Source organism: Gymnogyps californianus, chromosome 2, assembly GCF_018139145.2.
Source record: "Gymnogyps californianus isolate 813 chromosome 2, ASM1813914v2, whole genome shotgun sequence".
In the NCBI taxonomy this organism is placed as follows: domain Eukaryota; kingdom Metazoa; phylum Chordata; class Aves; order Accipitriformes; family Cathartidae; genus Gymnogyps; species Gymnogyps californianus.
The window spans coordinates 49,450,840-49,477,033 of NC_059472.1; the positions used below are offsets into that span (position 1 = coordinate 49,450,840).

At 38.8% G+C, this 26,194-nt stretch overlaps 1 protein-coding gene across 1 annotated transcript in view; it reads left to right on the plus strand.

Moving 5' to 3' along the window:
- Positions 1–26,194, plus strand: part of CDH2 (cadherin 2) — a 118,181-nt gene that overhangs the window by 63,932 nt on the left and 28,055 nt on the right. The window contains exons 3-8 of the mRNA XM_050891199.1: positions 14,954–15,180; positions 17,013–17,159; positions 18,265–18,420; positions 20,176–20,320; positions 21,374–21,546; positions 26,050–26,187. Coding sequence (XP_050747156.1) covers positions 14,954–15,180; positions 17,013–17,159; positions 18,265–18,420; positions 20,176–20,320; positions 21,374–21,546; positions 26,050–26,187 — 986 coding nt within the window. The remainder of the gene's footprint in view (positions 1–14,953; positions 15,181–17,012; positions 17,160–18,264; positions 18,421–20,175; positions 20,321–21,373; positions 21,547–26,049; positions 26,188–26,194) is intronic.

Consider the following 26,194-nt stretch of genomic DNA (forward strand, 5'->3'; position numbering starts at 1 on the left):
TCATCTAGAGAAATGACATAGCTTTTTTGTTCTTAAAACATTCAGTTTTCCCTTCAGGTCAGTGAGTACCACAGGCTCGACTGTGCTTTTGACCTGATGAGGCTACAAAGAGAGAATGGTCCTATTTGACAAGAGAGGAAACATTTACATGAATCATACTCATTTATTTTTTTTAAGTAAGAAGACAAAGATTTCTACACATAGTTTAAGTGGTGACAGGTTTTCAGGACAGTGTTTTGAGAGTGGTGTTTGTTTTTCCTCATTCATTTTTTTGATTACTGAGTATTACTTTCCAATTTTTCTTTACAGACCTTTGTGCTGATTTCTGATTCCTTTGTGGAAGTCTTCTGAATTTAGGTCCCACCTGTTTGCTAGAATGGCTTTAAGAATTGTTTCTGAATCTTTTTTAAAGATAGCATGAGTTACGTTCACTCTTCATCAATCATTAGATAAGAGCATCTCTAGTTGTGATGGGGAAAACGCGTTTGACAGAACAGTGGAAAGAAGTGATGTGTCCCATATTGTTATCTCCTAAAATACCATGTGGTAAGTCGTGCCAGGTGAGGAAGATCCGTTTCCTGAGGCATTGCTCTGCTATCCTGCATCAAGATTTTGGGAAGACCATTGTGTCTTCTACCTTTGAAGCCGAGACTTTTTTATTCTCTCACCATCTTTCCCATTTGGGAGAATGATAGAAGAGATCTCACTGGCACCGAAGAGACAAGGACCTATGTAGCAATAGTATTTCCCTGAACAACATGGACACATTTTATGGCAAACACCTCTTGGAGACATCTAGTTGAAAAATGTGAAGCCAGAGAATCGGGTTGTGTCTTATGTAGAAGGTAGGTTAAGAAAAGACATGGTGGAGACAAGGTGTATTAAGGAAAGGGAGATTAATTAGTACTAAAACAAGTTAATATTGCAATACTTGGCAAAGAGCAGAAATGTATCAGATCTGAAGGTAAGCTAAAGTAAAAACAAAGCTATGCAGCTGTACATGAGACAGTTGAATTTGATTTGTAAATAGACTGAATGCAGTTACTGATTTTTATCCTGAGGGCTTTTTGAGTACCACAGATAAATCGCAGTTGCATGACTAAAATATCAGATGTTTCAAGTTACTCTGTTTCCTTGGTCCTCAAAATAAAGTTGAATTGTAGTATTGGAGACATCCAGCAACGAAGGAGTTAAGTAAAAAGCATGTAGATCGGTGAAACCAGTTTTTTGGAAATTGGTAAGTTATGTCTGTAACGGGCAAAATGCCAACAGTTGCACATTAAAAGTGACATCTAAGCATTTTTTAAAAAATGCATTTTTTTAAAAAAGAAAGCACTATAGTGAACTTTATCAAAATGTTAACTTCTAATAAAGAACAGCAGCCATGTTGTGTGCTTGTGAGCCAGAAGTCTTGTTAATTTTACCCAAATGCCTTTCTCCATACCCAAGTTACTGTATGTAATTCATTTGTGGCATTACTTACATGTTCCTTGGTAATTTTTCTGATTTATGATGCTACTAAGCATGAATCTGTTAAGACCTTCACATGAATATTATTATGACATCATAGTCTGTTGTCTTTTGTAACATCCTTAAGTTAGGTACACAGTATTACAAGGACTATTGAAAAATGGACGCAACTTCTAAATGGAGTTCAATTTTCAATGGCTCTTTGCTTTCCCTTGGCAGCATATCAAAGCAAAGTAATAATGTCTCAGTGCCAGTATTTTAAAATGTAGCTCAGATGTTTAGTATAAGGTCAGATCTGTTCCATTTCACTTGCTGCTTCCTCCTGCTGCTGGAGAGGCTGCTTTTAGTTTGCAGAAATCCCTTTCTCATGGGAAGGTGAGCTTTAGATACCACGATCTGAGCCCTGAGAGGCAAATCAAAAGAACGCATCACTCATTTACCATAGGCGTTGCCCAACTTAGTAAGAGTTATTCTAGACTCGAAGCGCTTGGCTGAGACGGCTACTCAAATTGATTATATTGCTTGCTAACTTGATTACCTCGTCAAAGTGTTACGCACCAGCCACGTGGACTCTCTCCACTGGGCAGGAGGGTCTGTAGTAGTGTCCCTGTGAGCAGCCTGTCCAAACAAAGCTGAAGACGCGTGATGCCACATGTTCTGGATAGTGCCTTTTGGACAACTACCGAGCCTGTGTTTGCAGGCTCTCAGGCTGTATTCTTTGGGAGCCTCCTCCTGACGTGATGTGGATATGGGTTCATTCTCCAATTACAGTGTGCACATTTTAATAGAAAGTAGATTGTAGTGGAGAACACCTGCACTGAAGTTACTTGAAATGAATAGAAAACATTGAGCCTTCGTTTTCTTTCAGTTTGATTTTCAGGGTATGTGAGGGGGGGTTGTTTTGTGGCTTTTTCTGTGTTGGGTTGGTTAGGCTTGGTTTGGTTTTTTGTTTGTGTGTTTTTGAGGTGTTTTGTTTTGTCTGGGGTTTGTTGTTTTGGGGGGGGGGGGTGTTTGTTTGTTTTAAAACTTCCTAGAACACAGCCCTAAACCCTAGTGAAAGAGATCCTAAACAGCGTTGCAGAGTTTGACTCCAGTCCTTGCCTGCAGGATGTAGACTGGCCAGACCTGCATGCAGATGGCTGTCAATTCTCTCAGACATAGGTGGGAGGAGAGAGTGGTTTTAGCTGCTGCTGATGAACATCAGACTCCCAACATCTGATGACAGGTTGCTATTTCACGCTCTACAGTTTTGTTTCAACAGAAATTCAGTATGTTGTCTCGCTGAATGACTTTGTCTTCTCTCGATAGGTGAAACTATTGCATTTATGGACCAAAAGCATTTTCATATGCATACAAAGACATGTCTTGGTTATAGTAAGTGTCTGAGATTTATTGGAGAGGAACCGCGCATCATGCACCAGGAAAGGAAAGAATTTTGCCATGAGTAACTTTCACAATCATTTAGATAGATCATGAATCTGGTTATATTTGCTATCAAAGTACAGCGTTTCGGTGATCTTTGTACAAGATGTTCGTGATAATGCTTATCCTAAGGAAAAATATCTCTGCATCAGCAGTCATTACTGTAGGACACACTGGGTAGTATTTTCTGAAGTATATAGCAAGTGTAGCGTGGCTTTCTTTATTCCCTTTGCAAACTGGCATTGTTTTCGGGGAGAGGAAGTGAAAAGAGAGGTTTGTTCTCATGAGTGAATGCCACAGGTGTCTTTTCGGGGAATTCAAACATTTGATGACAATTGAGAGGAATACAGATGGCAGTTGAAATAGCCATTGAAATGTTGAAATGTTTATTACAATGGGGCTTTTCCGCTCAGATTCCTTTTGGGGACAAATATTTAGTATTCTGGTAAGCAAAGCGAGGAATGCCTTCCTATTGGAATAAGACACTACTTGGGTTTCTAAAGGCAAATTTAGTTTCATTTTTGTGATGCATTGATTCTGCAAGTTACCACTGAATGTTTCCATTATCCAGGTGCTTGGACCATGTTTGGTTCATGTAAATGTCAGAAGTTACTACTGTTTTCATCTAGTACCTAGGACTCTCAGTCAAGGATCAGTCCCATTATACTGATTGCTGTAGGGATAATCCCCAGACACTTTGCAGTCTGGGCGTTTGGAGGGTGATGCTGTGTAATCTTTACTAAGAAACTTAGGATGTTGTAACTAATAATTGGAAAATCAAGACTGCATAGAGTACAATACCTCACTGCTTCTCAGCAAAGTAGTCTTGACTCAAACAGTAATAGGTTAATTGCCACATCCAGAAATGAATCCTAATGATTCCTTTTAGGAGCCATTATCACATGTGGGGTTTTCATTGCGGTATTTATAACTGTAATCTTTGGTCTTGAAGCTCATGTAACTGTTCAACCCAGCAAAAGGGTTCACAAAAGTAATATCCTGCTCCCATCCTTAGGCATTGCTAAAAGTAGAATTTTCAGTTCTAGTTCAATCAGTCAAGCCCCTGCCATTTTCAGGCATTATTCCAATCTAACACAATTTGAATGTCAAGTGTCTTGTGTTTTGCGCTCACAAGGCCCACAGGAAAGTCTAGACACACAAAAAAAATCCTGCATTTATCATAGGAAGCACATCTTCAAATATATCAGAAGATCTGTTCTTTTTCTTTTCTGTTCTTCTGTGGCTGGATTGAATCACGATTGTTAAATGAGAGTCTGTTCAGCCAGATCTGTCTCTGTCTGTTCCCACCTGGAATAAATTGCATAAATTTGCACAGCATTGTCTTGGCATAGGATCCTAAAGTATGTCTTAATTTTGCGGTGGCTGTATTGAAAGTTGCCTCTTGAATGAAGTCTGTCTGTATCCCTCTCATTTGTCTGCATATTGTATCCGAGGATTTTTTTTTTCCTTCCCGTATTAACCCAGGTACCACGTTGTGCTGCTGTCACGCTTGTCTGAGTTTTGTGAAGAAAACAGTTTTTATCAGTGTTTTTTTTCCCTAGCATAACACCTTTTTGATTCCTGTCAATTTGAATTTAAGTGGATTATTTGAGCCTTGTAATTTTGTAATCCTTAGACAAGATATGCAAAGAATGGTAAATGTTCTTGAAGGAAAGTAGCATCACTTGAATTTTGACTTACACTGTCAGCTGTACACAAGTGACCTCGTGGGTCATTTTAAAGAGTTTGCACTATATAGTGCAGTCAGACATGAAGCGACAATGCTACTTCTGCTTGCAGCTAGTGTTTATCTAACTTACCTAGAGCCAGGTAGACCTTACATGAAATAAAATAGTAATTTGAAAAGACTCAAGTCAGAGGTATGAGTCCATGGCTCAGGCCCAGACAAGCCAGATTTCTCTTCCTCTCTTGTTTTTCCTTTTGTGCTGTTAAGATTCAGTAACGTTGCAACAATGGACGGTTCTTATCTCACTGAGAATATGGCTTAGGTAATCAACTAAGCAGGTAAAAGTAATTAATAATCATCTGGAACGTTCAGTAAGTGCCAGTCACTAAAGAGTATTCCAGCACTGGGTTATTTTTTTTTCTCTGATCGTTGCACTTATTTTAGCTCAAGAGGAGAAACATGTAAAGTATGTACTGATTACTCTTTGCTGCTATGTGTAGGACTTTAAGGTTTCACTATGGTGCTGAAAAGTTTTAGGTGAACTTCCATGGTCAGCAGTGTCAAATGATTCCCTGTATCTTTCTAATTCATTGAAATAGGATGGCTAATACTAGTGCTGCTTCATTTATTTTTAAGGTATCTACACGCATTTATTGTATCTAGGGGGAATGTGAGGTGTGTTTGGACAGATGCTGTAACAAGCTACTGAATGAAAAAAACCAGATGATAGAGGTACCTTCAAGTGTATGAAATCAGGCATTTTCCTGCCAGTTCTCTTGGTATTTCCCCCTCTTTAATGATGAATTAATTCATGATTAATTAGCATGTCACCTTTGCCATTTAAATGATGAAAGCTATACATAGAGGGAGAGAATACTCGTTTAGAGGTTATTTTCACCCACAGGTACTCCCTTATAATGATAGACATATTGCCCTAGCTTTTTGAGTCCTCTGCTTTGTTATGGGAAGTACTACTGTGGCCTGGCTGTGAAATACACTGTACTAGCCTGCACCAGTCACCAAGTGCTTTTTTGATTTTTAAGGTCAGATATCTGTGTTTAATAATAATAATAATAAAAACCTGAGGTCTGACTAGATAACATTAAGCTGCCATGGCAACTAGTTTTCTGCCTGAGGCCTACTGGACATGATCCAGTGATAGCAATAAAAATCATAAATCCCAGGGATTATACTATCTAACACATCAGTGTAAATACTGCTAGGCTGTCTCTGCTCTTCCACCCTGTTTGGCAACTGGTAGGTTTCTTGCCCTTTTTTGATACAAAAGCACAGCGTTCAAGCAAACAGGATATTTTTTCACCATTATCCATTTGCTAAGGTAATGAGCACCCCTGTATTATAGGGTCGTTCTGCTTTGAGATTGGCTGTACCCACTATTTGCCGTGGGGATGCTGGTGCAGTTGTGTCTGAGTGTCCGTGTCCAGCTCTGCTGGCTGGGAGGTTCTCCAGGTTCCCGCAGAGATATCAGAAGTCCTCTTTTGGGAAAGAAGTGGCACGCAGAGCTGCCGTGGTAACTTGAGGATGACTAAGGACCTTTTAAAAATCATTAAAAATAATTGCAGCTTTGGAAAATTAGACCGTAGTGTGCCCAGAGGAATGGCCTGTGGGGGAGTGACAAAAGACACCAGTGTTGGACAGACCAGAGGGAGGAAGGGAGAAGAGGAGACAGGAAAAGCAGTGCTGATGTTTGTGGAGGGTCATCACGCTCAAATGTGCACTGGTTTGTGAAGCTGGAGAGCAACTTTAGGGAAAACTGTCCCCTTTCCCCTTGCTGCATCCATAGCCACCTGGGAGGGACTGCAAAATGTGCTCCCAAGCGACAGGTGGTATCCTGCGGTATGCAGCAGAATACAGAATATTAAGTGGTCCCACATCTGTAGGAAGAAATTTTTTCTAAAATGGGAAGCAGGAGTGTTGGCAGGATCACTGCCATTTTGTCAGAGCTGGGAATTTTTGTTTGTTGCAATGCAATGCAAAAACAACACTCACTTCTACCTGAGCAGTCCTGTAATTTAATGAGAAAAACCCCTAATTTTATTTTATTTCTTTTCATGGTAAGAAGTGACATATAGCCTAAACATGATATATGCACGCTTCTCCCCTATGTTCTGTTGTTGTTCCTAAACCCCTCTCAGTGTGGGGGCTTAAGCCACCAAGGAAAACTGCTGACTGGTTGAATTGGTGAAACAGATCATCAGCTCATTTGAAAGTACGTGCCCATTCGATATTGCAGCAAGTCCTGGCTCTTCACAGAAACTCCAGGAGCCTGCATTTTTATTTAGTTCGTTAATTAGTTAATTTTTTTAGGGACAGCCCTCCAGTGACAGGCTCTTTCTGCCTAGGTGTGCTTGAAGCCTGAGCTGCAGCCAGGGTTTTCAGCCTGAAATTAGTAACGCTCTGGCACTTCTGCACCTCTGTCAGGAGCACAGCTGAAAGAGGGGACAGGAAAAATGGGAGCATCAGGGAATAAAGTAAGTTTAAAAAAAACCTAGAAAACAGAACACCTAGAGAGGGGGAGGAGGATAAAAAAAAAAAAGAAAGAAAGAAGAGCTAGGAAAAAACGTGAAACCTGAAGCCTAGAAGGACTTTGGGCCAGGAACAGTTAGCAAAGAGAACATATAAAAGCATCTATTCTCTGTTCTCGCTCGCCTTATTGCTAGCAGGGGGAGGGGGAGAAGAAAAAAAGAATAAGTGAACTTTCTTTTGCATTTTCTAAAGATAGACTAAAAGGCAAAGCTGCTTATCTAGTTTTTACTAGATATTTAAGTCATTACTGTAGCAATAAAACTGCCCTTTAATTGCTGCACCATAATTGTAGGTATTTGTTTCTTACACTGCTTAAGGTCACATAAAAATGAATAGAGGTAAAAATAGGTTTGTGTTAAGTGCCTGAATTTTGAAACTGTTTTCTGCTAGCTGTCTGCAGACACAGTACTTTCCCTTTAGTCTCCTGGTTTGACTGTTCAGTAGATATATTTTTTAATTACCAAATTGGATTTTAGCAGGTGTAGTCAGTGGATGCATTATGGGTATAAGAGATTAGTGTTTAATCCTTCTTTTTATTACTGTGTAGAACGGTATACTTGGGAAAGTATTAAAGGTGCATTGCATACTCCAGAGTACAGAAATGACATTTATTACTGAGTTTTCTTTCAGCTAGCATCATTTAGGAAAAAAGCTGGCGCAGAACTCTGCAGGGGCCTATAGGCTCATCTATAGTGAAACTGCCTTAATACAGAGTGGAGGAAAAGGGAAAGAAATCGTTTTGTGTTTTAAAACAAAAGCAGTTGTCAAAATATAAGTACTTCCCGTTCTCGAAGATGCTTATTCTCTTTTTCTGCATTTTATTTTTCCTAAAATAAAGACAAAAGGGGTGTCAAAGCGCAAAAGGTCTTTGTGCCAGTGAGGGGTAGAGGCAAGGACTGAAAAGGATCAGTGAATCAGATATAATTTGGACTCTGTTTGAGATACCAGTCCTGTGTTTTGCTGATGGCTGGTATTCCTGTTCTGAAAAGCTGCAGAGGCATTTCTATCGAATAGAAAGAACATTATCCTCATTTTCATTCTGGCATGCCTGTTACAACTTTGTTCTGTAAACAAAGAGGATTATGGGAACTGGAAACTAGATGGCATTTTATTAAACAACTGTGCAAGTCTTTGACTGTGAATGCAAGAATTGGACAGTCTGGTAATAGCTACCTGTGAAAGAAAATACTTTAAAAGTAGACCTTAGTGTTTGTGTTAGTAGGGTTTATGAGGAGGCAGTCCTCTAATGTAGGACAGAATATCGACTTTAATATTTCCCAGTTGCACCCTGCAACAAAATGCTTGGCAAAAATCTCAAAATGCGATTGTAAAAATTGAGAATGAAAAATATATGCTGCAGAAATAGGGAGAGGGAGGTCTGTGTCCACTGTCCTTCTGTTATGTAGCCTGTCAGATTGCTTTGAAAGTATGTTATTTTAGGAAAAGTGCATATTTGTCTGTCTAGAACTAGCAGTCTGGGGATTGGGGCAGGAAAGAGAATTGCATTGAGTGAGTGTTAGTTGCAGTAACTAGCACAAATTATTTTTACCAGCGTATCATACAATTTTTCATACAACTTTATAGCTTTTCTGCAGTGGACTACTCACTTAGCATGTTAATTCCACAGAGTAAAGTCATATATTAATAGTAGGTTTTACCTAATGCCTGCTGCAGATCACTCTGGAACTGCTTTCAGTTAATGAAATAAGTGTACAGTATGAATTAAACCATAACTCTTGCAAATCACTTTTCCTTTTAATTATTGTTTTCCTAACTGAATAGACAAATGATTCAACAAACAGTACAGCATAGAAATGTGGAAAGTTAAGCTGCTATGAGTCAGATCATGAAACACCTGAAGTTGGTAAATAGCTTGAATGTGTCCCTAGTTTTCTCTCAGCTGAAACTTTCTGGTGTGACACTTTTTTACTCCTTTTTTGAGCTTCATAGCCTGGTTTTCAGTTGGCACCAGGTTGTAAAGCTTGTGAAGTCAAGTGAAAATAGGAATTAGAAGTAAATGGCCATATTTTGCCCTTAGTAAGTGGCAAAACTCCAGTTGGTTTTGTGTGACCCGCTGAAGTAGTCTTCTACTACTCAGCGTGGGCTCGGGTGGCGGAACGCAGTGCTCAGCACAAAAGCAGAGGTTTTCAAAAGCAATTACTGAATTAGCAAGCTTGCCTTTCAGAAAGTGGTAAGCAGCTGCCTTTTGACAGCCAGGCTTTCTTTTAAAGTGTGGTAGGTTGGTTACTCCAGAAGGCTCAAAATAAGTAGTGCTTTGAGATTTTTCTGGATGATCTGGAGTATGGGATAAACTACAGTGCATGAATAGAAAGGTAGAAAAGGGGATTAGAAAAAAGACTGGAAGAACCTATTAGAAACAACACTGGTGTATTGAGGTATCTCTAAAGGATATAATGACAAATTGAATTATAATACAGGTAGGAAAATGCCGTTGTCTAAAATAACCTGGTTATATTCCATATTTATTTTGCATCAGCAATTTCTGTAGCTAATTTTCTCAGCTTACAGGTGAGAACAAGACATTTTCCTGGCTGCTGTAGACCACCCATGTATCAAAAAATAAAAAAATTAAATAATGTGTTTAAGGTGGTCTCAAGAAATTCTAAAATCAGACCCACTTTAAAAGTGCTGCTGGTGATGGAAAAGGCAAGTTAGAATGTAGTTCAGTTCTTTGTGATTATAACAGTCCACCATGATGTCAAAAACCCACTTCTCTTGAAGGTTATCTATAATTTGTAGTAAAGGATCACATGGGCATTTCACATGCCACTCCAACAAGCCGTGAGCTGAAATATGAGCATGTGCACTGTTAGTAGGACTAACAGATCACCTTACAGATACAGAAGTGACCAGTCTGAATAAATGACTAATTTATCGAGTAGTTAGTTCTTTGTATGTGTTTTAGTGTAGTTCTCTCCGAAAAGTAGGAAGACTTGTTAAATACAGAGTGCTCTTGGAGAATGTAGTGTTGAGATATTAAGTGTGCAGGTACCTAGACAGTTCAAGCAGAATGTTTCCATATAATTTCTCATTCTGTCAAAGGTGAAAGTAGTATCTGGCAGGTAGTTGTATGTAAGCGACTTTCTTATTCTGTTTGTTTTATCTGCTGCAGAGTGATGCTGAGTGGTTTAAATATACCTGGGTTTTCCATTTTATGATACACACTCTTAACTGTATTGCTGGAGTGCATATGTTGTTAGCACTTGGAATTTGTTGCAGTTTCCATAATGTCCTCTAAGTGAGCCTTCACCTTTAGGTTGATGCTTAGGCATTGAGAATAGCATTCAAGAGGAGTGATACCATTCCAGCAATTTTACGGAAGGAAATACACTTTTTTGTTTGTATGCATGTGGATGTTATCTAGAAGTGAATTGGATATTGTCAAAGTGCAGAAATCCAGATGGCAAACTCAATGCAACTGTCTCGGGATCAAAGCAAGTAATGAAAATTCTGTACTAATATTCTATATTGTACATGAATATGTTCATGAAAAATTGATGCTAATAATATAGCCCATTATATCATTCTATGCTCAGTCCTTGGGTCAAGTAATTCCGATGTTATTTGCCTAAGACAAAAAGAGCAGAAGCAGGTTGTCAAAGAGTGCAAACCAAAATGAGTAGCTGAAAAAGGGTTTTTATTGTCTGAGAAATGGTTCTAGGTAATTGAAGATTACTAGTAAGGTACATGAGGTTAGACAGGTATTTTATAGATACTATGAATCATTCATCTCGTTAGACCTGAGTATGACTGCTGTAGCTCTCTAGTGCACTTTAAATGAATTTGCATGTTTAGTTCTTAACTTTCTGTACACTACACATTTATGCATATGTTGTAATTACTTCCATGCAAAAGTGTTAACTTGAAAGCTTGCTTTGATACCACAGAGCTGTAGATTTTCATTTTAGAATGTTGTAGTCACAGAGGTCCTCTTTTATTCTTTTTTAATAGATTATACTTGTCTTGGTTTTAGGACAAGAAAAGACTCCCAAATTAGGATACTAATGGTCTTTTGTCTTAGGGTCTAATGTTTAATAATAATCATATGCTAATACTAAATACAATTTTTCTTCTGTTTAAAGACCCTGTTTTTGTAAATCCTTATGCACAGCCTTATTTTGAGCATGTGAACTAATTGCATTTACTGCCATGCTGCATATTACTGCTTAGATATAACCAAAGATATTCTCTTTAAAACCAAAATAGTTGTATTTCAGATTATGATTGAATACTTCTTAGTGCTTTCAAATAATACACTTTTAAAAAGCAGATACTTTTCAGAAGATGCAGAAGATACTAAAAAGAGAAATATTTAAAAATCCATGAGTTGTTTTTCCAGATTGTGAGATACTCATATCTGATCATTTATGCAGAGTGTTATTAAAAAGCAGTAAAATCAGATACTTGATTACTCTTTCTACTGCATATAAAGTGACTAAGATGCTGCATAGTATATCTAGTTAACCTTTCTTAAAATGAAAAGAATCCATATGATTGATCTGTCAACATAAAGTGACTTTTGGAAAGCATGCCTCCCTTTCATGTGGTTGTTAGAAAGAACGTGGTTGGTACTAAACAGTCATTATTCTCAGTGAAAAAAAATTTCCTGTAGCATTTTTGCAAAAATCTTTGCCTAAAAACCTACAGTCGGAAATCACTCTTTGTTCATTACCAGTTGAACACTGAAAAATGAAGCAAAGTGATCTAAATCGAATTTACAAGACTGATAACCATGCAATTGGGGGGAGAGTAGCTACTGCCCAACCTGTACTCTGTCAGAGGAATTTAATTATAAATGGTTATACTTGAGTATAATTTGTTAATGTGTGCTCCTTGCAAAGGGAGAATAATTCTCAGAAAGTATTGACAATTTCATACATTTTTACCAGGATACTGTCAAAGGAAAGGGATTTTCATTGAATTTCATAATATACAGTTGCCTGGAGGAGGAGTATCAGTGAAGTGGCTAGGAGGGTGGGTTTTTCTTGGGTTTTTTTTGGCTACTGGAGTCTATGTAAGAAGATGGGGGGGAAGAAATCCTCTTCTTTATGAATTTGAATATATAAAAATGATATGTTACTGTGCAATAGTTGGGAAATAATTTTTTATAAAATATTGTTGTGATATCTTAGTCTTTTGGACCATAATGACTGTAATACTCATTTTAAATTTCACCTTTTTGAAAAACAGTAATGATCAAAGTTTAGATTAATAGTCATTCTCTTTCCCACTTCCTACTTTTCAGAAGTAAGTCTGAGAAGAGCCAGAGGTGAATCTGGCTCGCTCTTCGTCCTTTCAGTCAAGACAATCTTGAAGAGCAGATTATGAGAGCAGCCGTAGCTGAGATGAAAGATCAGCAGAGGCACAGAGCTATGGGTTATATTGCTGGCTTTTTATTTTCCTTAGTCTCTTAAAGTGAACTGTTTCTAACTGAGAGTTTTATTTGTGAACAGAGATGACGCTTGGAGGAGGCCCAGCTTCCTCCATGCCTGGGGTGTGGGCGGTCTGCGCCTCTGAACTCAAGTATGAGCAGCGCTGTTGGGTAGTCCATTCGTTAAGTTCTTAAATCATTAGATGTAGTGACTTTTGAATAAACTCTCCTTGGACACCTCTTTTTTTGTGCTAAACAATACAGAATATCCAGCTCTGAAGGCTGGCTAATCAGAATTACAGAATTAGGACTGTGGTAATGATTTCTGGGTACTGGTATAGTTGTTGTAACTGGTAGTTTTATATCCTTGGCTTAGAATTGTGCATTTTCTCAGTTGGCTGTTGCGTTTCAGCATAACATCACGGTAAGCTGACTCAAGCCGCAAGGCTCGGTGTTGAAAACAGTGGGATATCAATGGGATGGTCAACATCTGGGAGCTGGACCTTCTGCCTGTCAATTTTCTCCTCCCATGTGAAGAGCAAACCAGAGGTTCTGTCACCTTCTCCAAGTCTTGCAGACCTGTAGGCTGTAGATCCATAGGAAAGGAAGTCAGTTGTACTTTATGGAGCAGGTAGGATGGACTTGAGGAGCAATAGGGATTGCCTAAAGAGTAGTATTTATGAAAACTTATGTGAGAGGCTGAGTATTTATAGCCTTTCAATGAAGCACTCTCACTGCTAATGAGGAAGACCTGAGGCAACATTGACAAGGAGGACCACAGGAGGAGCCCTCGTGGTGAGGCTTCAGCCTTTTACCCAGGCAGATTTGTTCTTCCTGGGTTCAGTGCTTTGTGAACGTGGCACGCTCTTCTCCCGGAGGTGAGGCTGGCGTTTCATGGAGGGAGACCTTCAAACTCTGCGAGCCGTCTGGGAAGAGCAGTATCCCTGCTCAGCCCAGCAAGATTAGTATTAAGGCGCTTGACGTTTTATCATTTATTTGGAGCAGTGCTGTGCTTTGTCTCATTTTTGTACATGATGGCCCCTTTTTGAAGTACAGTATTTTCTGTCAGAAGAGGGCAAATGGGGGATTCTGGATAACTGAAAGGGTGCAGTAAGGAAACAAATTTTATATGTCATCTGAATATCAGCTTGGTCCTTGAAGTTCAAACACAAAAAGGTACGATTCTTCTTCTCAGTACCTTCCTGGAAACAATGCATTACGGAAGAAAGCATATGATGCATGACATTTAGTAGTGATTTTTCTTGAGAGGGACCTTTAGGTTTTGAAGCTAAATAGTTTGTGCATGGTTTAGCACAATATAAAAAGTCCAATAACTGAAATGAGGCATAAAGCCTCATTTCATCTTCATCTTCACTATGTGCATTTCAGCACAACCTTCATAATGATGTTTTGCACTTCTGTTGCCCATACAATCAAAATATTTCATAATGCTTTGGAAACATTAAAGAACAATCATTGGTTATAAAAGCAGACTTTCATTTTTTACCTACTATTATTTGCAGTAACCCAGAAGACAAGTGGTAGTGAAAGCAATTGGGAAAAGAAAGCAGCAACCTGTTATCAGTTCTGTTTTGTGCACTTCACATTATTATCTATACAATCGGTTTTACTGACTTCTTGTTCCAGTGTACATCTTTCAGACAGGACAAAAGGAAGGAGGAGGGGAATTAAACAAGAATGGGTAACTCCTAAGTAGATGAATGGACATATGTGGTATATGAAAGAGCTTTTTAAAAAAAAAAAAAAAAAAAAAAGAAGTCTTTAACTTAAATTTTCTCTGTGAGGTACGTATTTATTGCTGCTTCCGTCTTGTAGATGAGGGGTGAGGAAACTGAGGCCCAGAGCTCGTAAGTGACCTACCTGAGATGATACAGCTGAATCGCAGGCTGAGCTGGGCACAGAAGTTAATCTCTTGACGGACTTCTGGGTTTCTGCTTTACCCCCGCTGGCAGAGAAGGCGCTGGAAGCACAGTTGTGTTTGCGATTATGGTTGCAGCATAATTAAATTTGTTGAGTGTTTTTAATGAATTGACTTGACTGGATCTTTGTGAGGCTTGAGGTGCAAATCCCTGCAGCCGTTCCACAGGTTTTCTTGCTGGGGGGCGGGTCTTTGGGAGGGAGGCAGTCTATCTAGGATTAAAAACTCGAAAGAGTTTTTTTTGCCTATGAAAGAAGCACCAAGCAGCAGAACACGATTAATTGCAGGTTGACCACTGTCAGTCCACAGAAGGATATCGCTGTTATGTGGACTGACCCCTAAAGTACAAATCGTAAGTCATAATTGCATGTGATAATAGCAGCAACAAGTTAAGTCTTTCTGCATTTGAATATTTGTTCTTAATGCATTTTGTCACACGGAGTTCAAGTGGGCTGCTTTTTCATTTTTTGTTCTTCACTTTGTGTCTGTTTTACAGTGAAGTTTCGAAGCTGTGATGGAAACAAAAAAATACACTTTGGAAGCAGTGAGCCAGAAGATTTCAGAGTAGGTGAAGATGGTGTGGTCTATGCAGAGCGAAGCTTTCAACTTTCAGCAGAGCCCACAGAGTTCGTCGTGTCTGCTCAAGACAAGGAAACTCAGGAAGAATGGCAAATGAGAGTGAAGCTAACCCCTGAACCAGCCTTCTCAGGGGCTTCAGAAAAGGTAAAACAACAACTAAATGCAACCGGTATAAAGGTATCTCCACAAACAGGCCTAAAAATATGGATTTGATTCTGTCTGTCACGCACCTCTCCATGAGGCAGTTTATCAATGGACAGCTAGTGCATGCAAAGCTGGAGCTTTAGGAAGAACTTTTCTATAGTCTGTTACTCTGTAGCTTTGCTAAGGCATGGAAAGACATGCCTGTTGAAGTATATAGGATTCATTTATGTTTGAGCTTTTTGTTTGTATAGTTTGAGATTTGTACCTGAATTTAAGTAAGACACGATCATTTCTTTATTTTAAAGTGCTTGAAAGTATTACAGTATTTATTCAAGCGGTTAAATATAACCACAAAATAAACAAACCTGTGCTAGAATGCATCAGTCACATTTATTAGATGGGAGCTGTAGATTTACAGCAGTAGTAGGAAAGCATTTCTGGCAGGGAATATTGGCTTTGTCTTGTCCCTTCATAATCAAATTGGAGACTGTAAATTATTCATGATTCCAGCACTACTTGGTAGGGAAGATAGTCTCCCTCTGCTGGAAGCTGCCATAGGATAAACCATGTACTATAAGAAAAATCAGACCTAGCAATATACAAATAACAATGCATTTACCTTAGGAAAACAGTATTAGGTCTACTAACTTTTTCTGTTATATTACTTGCTGCCTGCTGTTTCTTACCTTCTCTTCTAAAGTGCTTAGTTTACAATTAAAGAACAAAATTTATTCATAGACTAACATACCTGTAATAGGTACACATTAAAGATTTAAGCATAATGTCAAAATAGACAATGTGGTTATGCAAGACATTTTTCCTGAGAACACACTGGAGACCAAAGCTGCGTAATCCTCAGTTTTTTTTTTGCTTACTTGATTGTTTTAAATCTGCTAAGGCATGTTTTTAACAAAGGAAATATAGTCATTTTGTCTGTAAAAGTCTAGTAAAAGAGTAGGTGCTTAGATATGCCAGGGCATGCCCTGTTCTTTCCAAAGATCCAGTTCAGCCATGCTTACCATCAGCAGAATGTAGAGTAGTGGAATCTGGCCTTCCATTGGGCATCTGTTTTTACTCTGTGGTATATTTGATTAGATTTTAAAAAACAAAAAGTTTTTCTTTTAAAAGATTTGGAAAATGTTCTTGTCACCCTGTCTCCACCCTTAAGCAAGCTAGCATGGTTATATGTGTGCTGGCATCCAAAGGATTAAATGACTGCAGATATAGAAGGGAATAGGAAGGGAATGTTGACACCCAGCAGAGATTAATGCCCAATGTGTAAAGTGGGTCATCTACTGCATCCATCATGGCTGACATAGGTTTAAAATAATTACAGCATTAATTCTATGGGATTTAATAGGGTCATAAATATTTGAGACATTCCTTACCAGTATGTATTAAACTTCTCTTGGAACTCAAATTATACTTTAGCACACCCAGATCTAAATTTAATGTACAGTAGCACATTACCTGAACTGAAGTTCTAGCTAATGAGAAATACATAAAGGCATACTATTAAATTCTGCAAAATATTAACTACTTTTCAGAAAGTGCGGAATAGTTTACACAGTAGTGCCATGCTATAAATGGTCTATAATTCCATTTCTCCTCCAACTTGAATAAGGCAAAAGGAGTTCTTAAAATTTTGCAGTGCAGTTGTAAATAATACTGGTTATTTTCATACTGTACTGTGAATGCAAATAAAACAGTTCTATGAACACAGAGGAAAGACAGCCTTTCAGTCAATTATGTAATTGTATCTGAGTAATTTTATGATGTCTACTAGTAATTCTCCTTCTAACGTGCTTAATTTTATCTTGTACCTGGGAAAGGACCAAAAGAAAATTGAAGACATCGTATTTCCATGGCAACAATACAAGCACAGCAGCCCTCTGAAGAGGCAGAAGAGAGACTGGGTTATTCCGCCAATCAACCTACCAGAAAATTCCAGAGGACCTTTTCCTCAGGAATTAGTTAGGGTAAGGAAGCTAATAGAAGTGTGGTTTCAGTGTCCCTTGGAGAGCTCTTGAAGAGGTTTTGTGTAAATGATGTCTTGTTCATTGTCCAAACATTTATCAGAGTCTTCTGGGCTCGTTTCTGTTGCTACCTCTGCATAGCGGGCTGGGCTACATTTACTAGGATTTTTAAGTTGTCCCTATGCTCCTGTACTGGTGGAAGGTGACCTTGGTTCAGGTGGTAGGTGCTGTGATGACTTCCTTAAGTGGTTAAGGAGGATCTCTGCTGGTTCAGGAGTTCTCTGGTCTCCTGCACTGGAGTTTTCCACCTGGGGAAGGATGTGGGGGTGAGCGGGAGGAGGAGTACACCAGGAGGCAGAAGGAAACGGGATCTGATGGGGTGAGAACACCAGCTGCTCCACAGGACTCTGCAGCACAGACGTGGCCGTTGCCAGGAGCCCAGCACAGGAGAGGGCTTCCAACCATGGTGCTAGTTGGTCGTGATCAATTTGTTGGAACTTGGTAGAGCATTAGCCCAAGTTGATAGGATATGCTTTTGCTCTGTTCTCTTGATGTGCATGCTGGTGATTCACCTGCTCCTCACAGATGCACTGCCCTTTAATTTTTTGCTTGGCAGATGAAGACCAAAGTTCAGTCTTTAAACAAAAACGGTAAGTTTCTAAAGGGCTACTGCCAGTAGCGGAAGAGAGTCTGTAGCTTTGGTCTGGGAAGATATAGGAGGAGGGAAAAAAATCAAAACGGACTTTTTATTTCTTAGGTAGTTTTATGATAGTAGTATATGTTTTCTCTAGGATCTAAACAATTCTGTTTAAGGTAAGAATATTTACTTGTTGTGGTTTAATATAATTCATCCTATTATGAGAAATAAGCAGGGAAATTTTTATGTTCCTGAAAATTCGTTGACCAGCTTTCTGAGAAACAAAGAGTGCAATTGAAAACTTCAAGCTTTATACTACCTTTATGCCATTTCCAGAATAATTATTTTTACAATTTCAGCTTAAGGGGCGGGGGGGGGGGAGAAGATAAAAGAGCTGCTGCTTGTCTCAGCAGCAGTCCCACCCACTGGTTGTTTGTCGCTAATGTAAACATTATCTTCTTTGACACATAGATAAGGTCCGATCGTGATAAAAGCCTCTCGCTACGGTACAGTGTGACTGGCCCAGGAGCTGACCAACCTCCAACAGGCATCTTCATCATCAACCCCATCTCAGGACAGCTGTCTGTGACAAAGCCTTTAGACCGGGAGCAGATTGCTTCTTTTCATGTAAGTGTTTAATTTACCATAATCAGATTATCAAATTGAAGATTAACATCTGCTTCAAACATGACTTGAGCAGCCGGCATTTAGTTTTCTATGAGATATGATTTGAAGAGTTTGTAGCAGATTTGTATTTATTGTACTTACTAAGGCTAACTCTTACTATGTTTAAGCAGCTTAAATACATTAACATACGTAAACAGTGATTAAATATATTTAGATAAAGTAATTTTAAAAGATTGAAATATGGATACTGTAGCTTATATTTCAAATAGAGGCCATTGATCACAGTCTCCACTATACTGTATATTTTTCAAAAGTTTACTTTTAATTCAGCAACTTAAATTAGGACGTGACTGCTAGTAGAATTGCAGCAGCTGTAATTTGTGAAATGGATGGGAAGAATAACCTACCAATTTTCATTTTCAGGGGCAAATCTAAGCATTTAATGGAATTGTAAATTAGGTCTGTCAGCTTATGAAAATGATATTCTTTGCGCTAAAGAAATTGACAAAGTAGACCACAGATTCCAGTATTAGTGGAAAAGGAAGGTTTGAAGGAAGGGGGAGACCAGGCTGTGACCTAAAGTTGTCTCTGCTTTTGAGAGACCATGCTGAAATCATTACAGAAGTCACTTAGCTCCTAGACAGAGTTTTCAGTATGTCATGGATTAGAACACTCCTTGCCTCGCGCTCCGGGAAGCCCTTCGAGTGCTGTTCCCAAACAGAGGACGCAGCAGGAGGCATCTGGGGGGAGGCGGGGGAAATGGCTCTTGCAAGAGAACAACAGCTCCAGCATCCGTAAGATTTTTACTGAGAGTTTGGCATTGACAATTCAAGATTTACTGACTTAGGAATTTACATTTATATGAGTCATTTCCAGAGTGGTGAGTTAATAATGCCCTTTTGCTCCTTTCTAGTAGGTTTGTAGCCAGAAGATGTGTATGTGTGTGTGTGTGTGTGTATATATATATATATATATAATGGGCTTCAGCAGGACTGCTATAGGAGAAAGTTGCTCTTTTGCCTAGCAATTGCGAGGCTCTGGCCTGGATACATAGGTTTACATTTTCAGAAAGTACTGTGTTCCTTTTTTTAGCTGTCCAATTTAAGATGATTTAGGTAAACCTGTCAAAGGTAGTTACTCAGCCCTTTTTGACAATCAGGGCATTAAATTTAAGTGTCTCAGTATCTTTGAAAATCAGCCCATAAAATTTAGCTTAATTTTAGCCTGGGATTTCAGTGAGTTTACTGACAGTGATTTATCACAAACCCTGCCTTGGTGTTCCATGTAACACAAATGTATTCTATATGCTTTTTCTATGGATTCATGTCTATTCAGTATACAAAATATCAGTAAAGAATTTTTGAAAGTGATGCCAGTGTTCATTCCCTATGGGTTGTTAATAAGTTATTAGCTGTTTAATATAAATCTGCATATTTTTAGAGTCTGTTTTCTAATGGTCATTATTAAACACAGAATTATATATGACAGTAGGCATTGGTATTAATCAAAATTACATGATTCAAAATAATTTTCAGCAAATCAAAGCAGTAAGTCTGCAACTTAGAATAGTTTAAAAGTCTGAACAGTCGTTCCATTAGCAACCTGAAAACTTAAAAGGTCGATCTGAGGGAGCAGTGGCAGATAACAAAACACATTGAGCTAAAAATGTCTGGCCTGAAACTTCCTGTCACCATTATTGTATCTATTTGTGCCTGTATGTTGTGCAGATTCTAATACTTCTAATGATTTTTGCAGCTGAGAGCGCACGCAGTGGATGTAAATGGAAACCAGGTGGAAAATCCTATTGACATTGTTATTAATGTCATTGATATGAATGACAACAGACCTGAATTCTTACACCAGGTTTGGAATGGGACAGTCCCTGAAGGATCAAAGCCAGGTAATACATGGGCTTTCAAAGTGGGGGGAAAAAAAGGTATGCAATATCATTTTGAAGGTGATGAAGGGAGTGCCTTCAGACCTTGTAATACTTTCAAAGGTGTCTTTAGTGTGATGAGCAAAATTTCAGATACTATCTTATTATTTCACGTTATTTTTAATTCACTTCTTAGCATGCTAGGATTGATTTCCAAAAGAATAAGTATTATGTACGTAAACTAAAACAGAGAAGGCTTTAAGAATATGACTTTTTCCTGTTCCTGTTTTTGAAAATCCTATTTATAATGTCACAGTTCTTACAGTTATGTTCATGATAGCCATTGACGGTCATTTAGTTGACAAGTCAGGGTATAAGAGACTTCTGAAATATTAGCAGATCCAGTTCTAGTTCTGAATCTCAGAGGCTTTGGCAATACTGGGATTTGAAATCAAACAGTTTCATTTGAATTCTTGAGAAAACCCTAAATGTTGTTCCCATCTCATTAAAATTCTAATCAGCTCAGACTAAAGTTTGCACTATGGCCGAAACCACTTTCTTAATTTGTCCGTAGTGCAAAATGAATTTTTTAGAAAGGTTAGCACAAGAAATGTATTTTCTCACTTTGCAGTGTTGACTTGGCATTTGAGATGTGTCTCAAAGACCTTTGAAGGAGTATTATTTACATTGATTTTCAGTCACTATCAGTATGTGCACCAATTCTAAACATTAAGTATATTTCCTTTGGCCCAATTAATAATGTTTTTATCTAAACGTGAGAAGCTCTGTTGTGACAGAAATGTTATTTATGGCAGAATTGTAGGATTTCATTGTTTATGGAGCTTCTTCAGTTATAAGCAAATCTGGTATTTTATAAACACAAAGTATTTTTATCTCCTCTTATGTATTTTAATTACTCTGTTGGTGAGTCTTGGGTTTAACCAGTTTGTTTTAAGTAAGAGAAAGAATGTGCAGAGTTTACCAAAAGAAATAAATGCTTTGACCATTGCTTGTAAGTGATCTTGTGTAATGTGAGTAAACTGTTTATATAACATCAATTATTTATCCTGCTGCTAGGAACCTACGTGATGACTGTTACTGCCATCGATGCTGATGATCCCAATGCACAGAATGGGATGCTGAGATACAGAATCTTGTCGCAGGCCCCGAGCAGCCCCTCTCCAAACATGTTTACGATCAACAACGAGACTGGTGACATTATCACTGTAGCAGCTGGGCTTGACAGAGAGGTACAGCAGGTCTTAATCCCATAGGCTGGGTTGTACTTAGTACTGTGAAGAAGCACAGATTTTCCTAGTAACTTACAAATACTTCTTTCCGTCCCTGGTCTGAATTTCCTGCCTGGAAAAGAGGAAATAAGCATGGGGATGAAAACTGGACCCACACGTTCTGTACGTGTAGTCAGTCTCAGTTCCATGGGGTCGTGGACAGGATCTTGTCTCAAAAGCCTGTTTGCTTTTAAGGAGCAGGTACACACTAAAGCAGAGTGATGAAGATAAGGACCTCAGGTGCTCGGCCGGGGTCCTGAGATGGGAGGTGTTCCTCAGCTCCAGCCCTTTCTTCTTGCTGAGCTCCGTGGGCAGAGTAGATGGAAAATGGAATTGGCTATATGTTTTATTTATTTTGGAAGCTCCAGGAGAGCTTCTGTCCTCCCTCTGTCCTCTTCCTTGCTCTTCACAGAGAGGTGGTAAATATTTGGAATCTTCTGGATGCTGTGTTGCTAAATTTGCAGCAATTCCCTAATCTGAATTTTGCTTACTAAAATAAACCAGGAAAAATACTACCAATTTTAAAATTTGAAAAGCACATTTCTAAGAAATAAACTAGTCTGTGTTGGAAACTGCATAGATAGAGACTTGTCTCAAGGCCTGGACACACATTCAAAAAACTTAAAAAAAAAAAAAAAAAAAAAAAAAATCTGTCAGTAATTCTGTGCTACATGCTGGGCAAGTCCCGTTCTGTCTACACAGTTCTTCACTGTGCCCGGCACTGGAGAAGGAGGGTGCCAGATCCTCTGCTCTGGTTCAGCCATCTGTGAGGTGGGAATAGAAATATTTCCATCCCAACTCCAGATCTGTCACGTGGACTAACTGTGCTTTTGAACCACTTGAAAACTTCACAAGAGATAAGCATTGTGTTATAAACAAACTATAAAATCCAAACAAATCTTTTTTTCAACACATCTTGTTTCAACTTCTGTTTTACTAACCTCATTATAGCTCATTAAATCTCAAGGTTTTTGAAAACTGGATTTGCTGTTCAGCTTTTAGCTGTTTGCTTATACTTACTTAAAATGAGAACAAAAATACTTTCTGGTGCTCTGGGTTGGCTATTAATATTCTGATGCATTTCAGTTTGAAAGGGGCAATCGGAAAATTTGAAAAGCTAAACAGACTGTTAGATACTGCAATTAATTTTTAAAGTTTTATTAACTTTCACTATTTAAGTTGGTTTTGAAGAGGATGGATTTGAGGAAAGGAAAGCCCTGAACTTTACAGTATTGCCCTATTAAATTAAAAGAATGATGGGCAGCTTTGCCCTTGTTTTTAAAATCCCCTGGTCATCTTTGACAGGTGAACTTTCAGAAGGACATAGCGATAACTCTGAGTTTTATTACTTAGCGACTAGCTGTACCAGAGTGATTTAACTCGGAAGAAACCAGCTGTCTGTGGAGCTTAGACCCTCACATTAACAACTGGAGAAGCCTTGTCATTTGCCATCAGTTTTCCTGATGGATCACTGTAGTGATAATGAGTATTTATAAACATTTCTCGCACATGTTGAATATTAATGATTAATGTTAAATCATTCAAATATTAAATTAGACTAATATGAGATAAAATGGTTTCCTTCCCAAGCCATTGCTTTGCTTCCTTCATTTCCTGAGTCATTTCATGGAAGTCAATTAAATTAAAACGACCAGGAGTCTAGAAAGCCAGATCTGAATCAAGCAGGTCTTCTGACAGCGGGCTGGGGAGTGCCTTGTTGCACGAGGTTCCTTGTTGTCCACGAACCTCAGCTGGGCCACTTCCACCATTCTGCCCTTTTCTCGAAGTCTTGACTCCCTTTGTAAAGCTCTGATTAGGCTTATAAAATACTAGACACAATTTTAAATGCCTAAATTATGTGACACATTATTTATGGGAGCATAAGTGTTGTAGGCATTCAAAAAAACCAAGAGTGGTTCCTCTGATAGCATTCCTCATCTGCTAGTATTTTAGGTTAACATGCACAATGCATTATCTGTGCTAACATGCACGGGAGGAAAGTTGCTTAGGTAAGGGGACTCAGCTAAAGGCACAAGAAATCTTTCACTTGCTATCCCAAAAGATGCTGTTTCATGAGATCCAGCTGTTCTTATTTCTTCCGCTGTTGTTGTGGAATTCACTTCAGCATTAAAACATCTGCCTTACTGCTGGAGGTGCTGAAGAAGTCAGGCAGGGTACTTAAATTTACACACTGACATTCCTGCCTCACGTGAGGTTAATTCAGTGAAGTGCTCTTTTATTTGGCCTGTGTTGAAGTGGAAAGATGTTGACCTGATGAGGTCTGCATTCTTTCTTGAAGCTGCCAGTTTGTTTTCGGATGTGTTGCTGCAAAGTCTCTGTGCAGGCTGCTGACACATGCTCCACGGCTTATTCCTGGCTGCTTCTCAACCCACAGTAAAAAGAGGAGAGCCACCTCCCCCAATTTCTCCATGCTTAGAAAGTTGTGTGCTTGTTGATTTCTGAAATGTCACTCCCAGCAGTTGATCTTCTATATGTGAGTGCTGGGAAGGGGGAAAAACAAACAAACAAAACCACATATACGCTGTCTTTTGGGGCACTTTTTGGGGGAAGTTTCTAGTGTGCTGCTTCTGTTGGAATTAAATAAGAAGATTGTACGGAAGTTGAGTCTCTGTGTAATAATAATGGAGTTTCCTTAATGAAATTTGCTTCTTGGGATCAATGTATTAAGACCCAGATGAATCAGAAGCACCTGCTGTTTCAATAACATAGAATCATCTGGCTGCAAGATTTGCTTCAATACTGCTCTAGATTTTATTGCTTCACAATAAGTAAAGTGTATTTTTTTCCTGGATGAAAGTGGTAAAAGTATTTCTTTGATTCCCTTGTGACTGCTTCTCTTGGTGTCGTGAAGGAAACCTTTAGGATGTTTATTTAAGCCTTTTGAAGGTCACTTTGCAGGTATATTTTCCAAGCCAGAATTCGTATACATATTTGTGCATTATTAACCATATATACTGCATTTCTGTATAAGTAATATTAGTCTTGCTTTTTTAAAGAACCGTGGGATACATATATAGTAATAGACATTTGGGATGTGTTATAAGGGTTCCTTTGTGAAAGAGGACATGAGCATAAATTATCTTCAGTGAGATAAAGATTCATACAGCTTATTTTAAAAACTTCTTTTTATTCAGTGGCTCATATTTGCTGCTTGGAAGTGCGCATAAGCATTTAATCTCTAACGTCTGTCGTAGTGTCTGGCCAAAATTTGAAAGAAAGTTAGATATTGTCAGTGGAATTGTCCTTGCTTATTTTTTGTATCGATATCCATAGTCCCTTTTTGTAAACTGTTTCCATGAGAAGTAGTCTGTCATATACCCTAGTCTTTAAGTAGTAGGAGAAAATAAGGTACCAAGTGCAAAAAAAATACAATTTTCTTTTAAGTATTTTTATTTTGCCAGAAGGTTTTTGCCGGTGTTAGTAAACCATTCATGAAAGCGACATTTCAAAGTAATAGCAACTCCTTATGTTTGTGCATTTTCTTTTGGAAAGAACTGAATGGTAACACCTAGCTCTCTCCGAGCTAGGAAACTGAACTGGTAAATGAAAAAGCATGCACAATATTTGCATTTCACGGTAGAAACTGTCAACGAGTTAAAATCAACTTCTCAGCAACTCTACACAAAAACCATCTTTCTAGTTTTATTTTTTTTTTTAAATGCAACCCTGTCAACTTTGTTTTAAACAGCTAACCAGTTGGAGGTCTGGTCTCTGTTGGGCATTTCTTGTGCTTGAGGGAGCCCTGGCCTGGCTTGCTCCAGCCTGACGGGAGAGCGGATCGCATGGCTCGGAGGGCCGTTACTGATGGCACGTGGGGGGGGGGGGGGGGCGGGGGGGGGAGGCGGCCATCTTCAGCCGGGGTGTTCAACATTTATGGAAATAGCCCGTGTGGTTGTTCCCTCCCCTTTCTCTCAGTGCCCTTACTCGTCTCTGTTAGCCTTGACATCTTCAGTTTCCATAGCGATCACAAGAAGTTGCAACGGCGGTTTTATACTTGGGCTTGGCTGAAGCAAAACCTTGGCAGTTGTGGCCGTTTGGCCAACAAACCTACCTTGGCTCAGCTCTCTTAAATGCTTTTGAGGACTTACCCTGTTTTAGTATAAACTGCACTCTGGTTTTTTTTTTCCCAATTTGAAAAGCGTTGTTAAATCTGTGATAATAGCATTAACTGTATAAAGTGGTTTTGATTTTTGAGAGTAGGAAGCTGTCCTCGTCTCAGTGATATTTGAAGAATATCAAGCAGTAGTTCAATATAGCTAGATGCAACCTGACGCTGTATTCCTGTGGCACAAACTTTGCTCCTGTCATTTCAGGTGATGCTAACTGGAATAAACAGTGTGATAGGCTTCGTTGTTTAGCGAAGTGCCATTTTGGGAACACCTGCTGTCCTATGGTAGTGTTAGTTTTGTCTAAAACTTATGTTGATGTCATTTTGTGTTTCAGAAAGTACAACAATATACATTAATAATTCAAGCTACGGACATGGAAGGAAACCCAACATATGGTCTTTCAAACACAGCAACTGCTGTCATCACTGTGACAGATGTCAATGACAATCCTCCAGAGTTCACCGCCATGACTGTAAGTA